The sequence below is a fragment of the Oscarella lobularis genome, chromosome 19 (assembly GCF_947507565.1).
Source record: "Oscarella lobularis chromosome 19, ooOscLobu1.1, whole genome shotgun sequence".
NCBI classification, from domain to species: Eukaryota; Metazoa; Porifera; class Homoscleromorpha; order Homosclerophorida; family Oscarellidae; genus Oscarella; species Oscarella lobularis.
Genome location: NC_089193.1, coordinates 1,124,675 through 1,129,217, shown reverse-complemented (window position 1 = coordinate 1,129,217; position 4,543 = coordinate 1,124,675). Strand labels below are relative to the sequence as shown.

The 4,543-nt window shown below is 47.4% G+C and overlaps 3 protein-coding genes across 3 annotated transcripts; 2 read left to right on the top strand and 1 right to left on the bottom strand.

Moving 5' to 3' along the window:
- Positions 1–121: 121 nt before the first annotated feature.
- LOC136198752 (prenylcysteine oxidase 1-like) lies at positions 122–1,796 on the top strand. Its single transcript, XM_065988782.1, has 2 exons — positions 122–473; positions 596–1,796. Exons 1-2 carry the CDS (start codon positions 122–124, stop codon positions 1,750–1,752), a joined length of 1,509 nt encoding a protein of 502 aa, XP_065844854.1. The 3' UTR covers positions 1,753–1,796.
- A 40-nt stretch (positions 1,797–1,836) lies between these two features.
- On the top strand, positions 1,837–3,845 carry LOC136198764 (transcription factor A, mitochondrial-like). The gene is made up of 13 exons (XM_065988799.1): positions 1,837–1,865; positions 1,918–2,025; positions 2,085–2,143; positions 2,207–2,277; positions 2,342–2,488; positions 2,542–2,649; positions 2,710–2,781; positions 2,842–2,994; positions 3,054–3,125; positions 3,198–3,293; positions 3,345–3,416; positions 3,474–3,545; positions 3,600–3,845. Exons 1-13 carry the CDS (start codon positions 1,849–1,851, stop codon positions 3,720–3,722), a joined length of 1,170 nt encoding a protein of 389 aa, XP_065844871.1. The 5' UTR covers positions 1,837–1,848; the 3' UTR covers positions 3,723–3,845.
- On the bottom strand, positions 3,758–4,480 carry LOC136198782 (small ribosomal subunit protein uS17-like). The gene is made up of 3 exons (XM_065988818.1): positions 4,406–4,480; positions 4,017–4,348; positions 3,758–3,954 (listed from the first exon to the last, which is right to left on the bottom strand). The coding sequence occupies exons 1-3, from the start codon at positions 4,415–4,417 to the stop codon at positions 3,831–3,833; spliced, it is 468 nt and encodes a 155-aa protein (XP_065844890.1). The 5' UTR covers positions 4,418–4,480; the 3' UTR covers positions 3,758–3,830.
- Between the last annotated feature and the right edge of the window lie 63 nt (positions 4,481–4,543).

Here is a 4,543-nt window from a genome sequence, read left to right as displayed (position 1 = left end):
GGGCATCTGTCATGCAGATCGTATTTTGCGTCAGTCTTCTAGTGTTTTTGTATGGTGATACTGTATACTTCTATTTTAGGTAACTTTTGTTGTAGGTGTCGAGGCTTCACAAGAGAAATATATGATGCTCATACGGGAAATGCGAACTGTCGAAATGCAGGCGTTTTTCTCCTGTTTTCTTCTATGTATCGCACTAGACGTCTGCCTCTCGGCAACTCCGACGCCTCCGACGGGAAAGACGTGGAGAATAGCGGTCGTGGGAGCGGGAATCGGCGGATCGGGCTACGTTCACTTTCTCACCGAACACGAGAAGAAATCCGGCGGAGGCCAGACGAGCATCGAAGTATTCGAACAGGCAGACGTTCCATGCGGTCGCGTTACGACGGTCAAAGTCGGAAACGATTTGTACGAAGAGGGAGGAAGCATTCTTCATCCGTCGAATCAATACATGAGAAATTATACAGAAATACTAGGTGAGTCTACAACATAGGGGCTAGAAACGTGCTACTATAGACAGTAATCAGACTCAGTTAGTTGCGTTGAAATTATTGATAAAGTTAGACATTGTATGTAATATCTTTTGCTTTCTATGAAGGTCTAAAAAGGATTACGGACGATGTTTCCGATGGCCCTTTTGGAATTTTCGACGGGGTCAATTGGGACTATCGTCAGACGGGGTCGTCGCTATGGGACACGATCACCTTATTCCTACGCTACGGCTTCGAGCCGTTAAAACTGAATTGGCTCGTCGATAACATGCTGAATTCGTTCAAGTCGATTTACAATATTCAAAACGAAGGCAAAGCGTTCACGTCACCGCGAGACATGCTCGCCGCAATGGGAGGCCAGGAATTCGTTCAACTCCCACAAATGACGTTGGCCGACTACCTACTCTCCAAAGGCTTTTCACTGACGTTCATCAACGAACTGGCGGCGGGTGCAGCGCGAGTGAACTACGGACAGAACACGACTATGGGCGGTTTTGCTGGACTCGTATCGTTGGCTGGATCGCAGTCGGGACTTTGGTCCGTCTTGGGCGGAAACAATCAAGTCTGCTACGGTCTCCTCAAACGATCCGGCGTCAGAGTGAATTACAATAGTCGAGTGAGTCGAATTCGACGAATCAGCTCGCCAGGAAAGACGGTGTATGAATTGACGATCGGCAATGCGACTCGGCAGTTCGATATCGTCATCTTGGCGTCGCCTATCGAGAAGGCGAATATAACGTTCGTCGATTTCCCGGTGACTCCTAAACCGAATGGAATATTTCAACAGACGATAGCGACGTTCGTCGAAGGGAGTCTAAATCGATCCTATTTTCATTTGGATGGGATATCGGCGAGCGAGTTTCCCACCGATGTTCTCACGACCGAAGGGACTTTCTTTAATTCGATTGGAAAGGAAAGTTCGGTCAATAACACGTTGCCGTCAATTCCCGTGTACAAAGTGTTCTCGAGAGATGCTTTACAGGCGAGCCAATACGAGTCTCTTTTCAACGATTCGCGCGTTATGACGTCGAAAGTTTGGCTCGCCTATCCGCACTACAATCCACCGCACGTCATTCCGTCATTTGTTTTAGACGATCAGGTATTTTATGTCAATGCTATCGAATGGGTTGCAAGCGCTATGGAAATGATAAGTATTTCGGCGAGAAATGCGGCTCTATTGACGGCTGGAGTGCTTCACAACGTATCTCCGTTCGATGCCCCGCCCACCGAACCTACTATGGAGTCTAAACGAGACGAGTTGTAAAATGCTAATCGGGTTATTTTGAATTTCACGCACGCGTGGACTGACGCGCTCGTTTTCGCACGTGTTTTCGCGGTTTGATATCAGCCTACGAGCGCAATGCTGCGAATAGCGAGGTGAATTCGCCGTTTTCCCAACGCGTCTCGACGTCGATTCGTTCCACTTTAGATCCTTTCTGCAGCCGTCGATTGCATCGGCGCTATTTCCGCGCTGTTTGGCCAGCGCAAGCGGCGACGCGATCGCCGAACTCGTGAAACGGCGTCCGCGCCGTCCAAAGTAGCCCGCGAGCGCTCGTGCACGCGCAGCAATCGAACCCAACCCGCTCTCGCTTTTAGAAATAGCTACATGCTCTTCGCCGAAGACGTTCGCGGTCAACTGAAGGACGAATTTCCACGTGAGCTAGGCGCGATGTTTTGCAATTTTGGCGTCTCGCGCCCCATCTTTTGTTTTGTTTTAGATCTGAAGCCCGGCGAACTTACCCTGCTTCTTTCCGATCAGTATCGAGCTTTGAGCGAAGCGCGCAAGCAGGTTCGTTTTTAATTAAATAATTGAATTAATTAATGGATTTTTTATTTTTTATTTTTTTTCTTAGGACTATAAGGTTCGAGCTGACGAATTGCTCGCCGAATTTCGCTTGGCCAAGGATCGATTTATGAGAGACTTGGACGAAGCGCAGAAACAGGAATTGGTCGAATTCGAACGAAGGCAAAAGGAGAAGAAGAAATCTCGAGTCGTTATGGTATGCGAAGACGTGGGATATATCTTCGTGTATGTGATAACGACGTCTCTTAGGGAGGACAGAAAGTCGACGATGGAAGACCCAAAAGGCCGTTGTCGGCGTACGCTCTTTTCATTTCAGATTATTTTGGATCTGAGGATATGAAATCGCTCAAGGATCTGGTACAAATTGATATAATAGATATGATAGCATCAATAATAAATCGTCTACGTTTTCTTTAGAAAACTCCGATGACCGATAGGATGATAAAGGCCGGTGAGAAGTGGAAAACACTTTCGGATGAAGAAAAGGAGGTACGTAAGAATCATTCTCGTGGATAAACTGTTATTAATTATTGGGGGTGACGGTTGCAGGACTATCGAATGAAGGCAAACGAATCGCGAACAAAATACGAGGAAGAACTTCGCATATGGAAAGAGCATCAGCCCGTTCTTCCCAAGAAGGCGTTGTCGCCGTACAACATATTTGTCAAGGAGTTATTCATGTCTGGAGCCTTGGACGGAGAGGTGGAGATATATCTCCAAGACCCGCGTATGAATTTGGGATGATCGATATTTTGATTTAGAACATGAAAGTAAAGGACAAAATGGCTGCTGCTGCGACCCGGTGGAAAGAGCTGACGGACGACGAGAAAACCGTAAGCATTGATTCTATATTAAAACTTCATGCGTATAGATATATATATGTCTTTGTCTTTGGGGGGGTGCAGGACTACAAACGTAAGGCTGCTGACGACAAGGAACGATATGAAAAGGACGTGTCTGAGTATGAGGCAAAGTATGGGCCACTGAAGACGGGAAAGGAGGTGAACTTGAATAGATAAGGAGTGCTTTGTGTGAGAGTTTCAACTGTCTAGATGGTTCCAAAGAAGCCGCTTGGACCTTTCGCCGTGTTCACGCAGGAAGTGGCCGAAACAGGACAATTTGCTGTAAGGCAGATGAAATTGCTAAACAAAAAAAATGACTACGAGCTTTTTTTTGTCTAGGATAAAGAAGCTAAAGAAGTATTGCACGAAATGGCCGAAATGTGGAGAGCAATGACAGAGACAGAGAAACAGGTAATAATTAAATAATTAATTAAATGAAAATTGGATATTTTTTTTTTCGTGTAGGTTTATGCCGAAAAAGCGGATGCCGACAAAGTTCGTTACGAGCAGGAATACAGAGAATGGCAAGCGTTGAAGGCGATGCGCGAGAAGGCCGCGAAGAGAAGAAGAAAAACGCCGCTAGTCTAAGTCTAAAGCGCGCACACAGACGCCTGCCCCCCGGATAGATTTTTCGTCGTTTCTATTGTGCTAGATCATTGAGTTATAAGCAAAAAAGGAACGACGCGCGCGCTAATGTCAAAATTTCTTGAATTGTTTCTTCGCCGACGCCGACTTGTTCACCTTCAGAACGTTGAAGCGAACCGTTTTACTAAGCGGCCGACACTGCCCGACGATCACCATATCGCCGATAGCGATGTCCCTAAAAACGATTCCCCAAAGGGGGCCTCACCGACCTAAAACGCAATCGACGCGACGTCTTACCGAAAGCAAGGCGAACAGTGAACGGACAACGTCCTGTGTCGCTTCTCGAAACGATTGTACTTCGTGATATAGTGGAGATAATCGCGTCGAATCACGATCGTTCTCTTCATCTTCATTTTCGTCACGACGCCGTTCAGTATGCGGCCGCGAATGCTCACGTTGCCCGTGAACGGGCATTTTTTATCGATGTACGTTCCCTCGATCGCTTCGCGCGGCGTTTTGAAGCCCAAGCCGACGCTTCGCACGAATCGGCCCTCTTTTTTCGCCGCTTGCCCGATCAGGCGTTTCTTGTTTTCGAATATGGGCGGCTGCTTCTGGTAAGCGCGTTCCGTCTGCGAAACAGCGCGTCAGCGAGACACGTGGTGGACCCCTATTAGGATTTCTCTTACCTGTTCCGACATCTTTGTGTGCGAGTAGAACCGGGACCTTTGGCGTAGCTCACGTGTTTTTACCTACTCGCTAAACTGAAGCCGCTGATGCAGTACTCGACCAGAATCTCGGCTTCTGCATACTTTTAGACGCTTCGA

Bases quoted from the DNA above. Each gene is read 5' to 3' on its own strand.
- LOC136198752 (XM_065988782.1), top strand. From the start codon at position 122: ATGATGCTCATACGGGAAATGCGAACTGTCGAAATGCAGGCGTTTTTC. The intron at 474-595 runs GTGAGTCTACAA...CTTTCTATGAAG, and splicing joins AAATTATACAGAAATACTAG to GTCTAAAAAGGATTACGGAC.
- LOC136198764 (XM_065988799.1), top strand. The intron at 2,278-2,341 runs GTTCGTTTTTAA...TTTTTTTCTTAG, and splicing joins TGAGCGAAGCGCGCAAGCAG to GACTATAAGGTTCGAGCTGA. The intron at 3,417-3,473 runs GTAAGGCAGATG...TTTTTTGTCTAG, and splicing joins CCGAAACAGGACAATTTGCT to GATAAAGAAGCTAAAGAAGT.
- LOC136198782 (XM_065988818.1), bottom strand. The intron at 3,955-4,016 runs GTAAGACGTCGC...AATCGTTTTTAG, and splicing joins CACTGTTCGCCTTGCTTTCG to GGACATCGCTATCGGCGATA.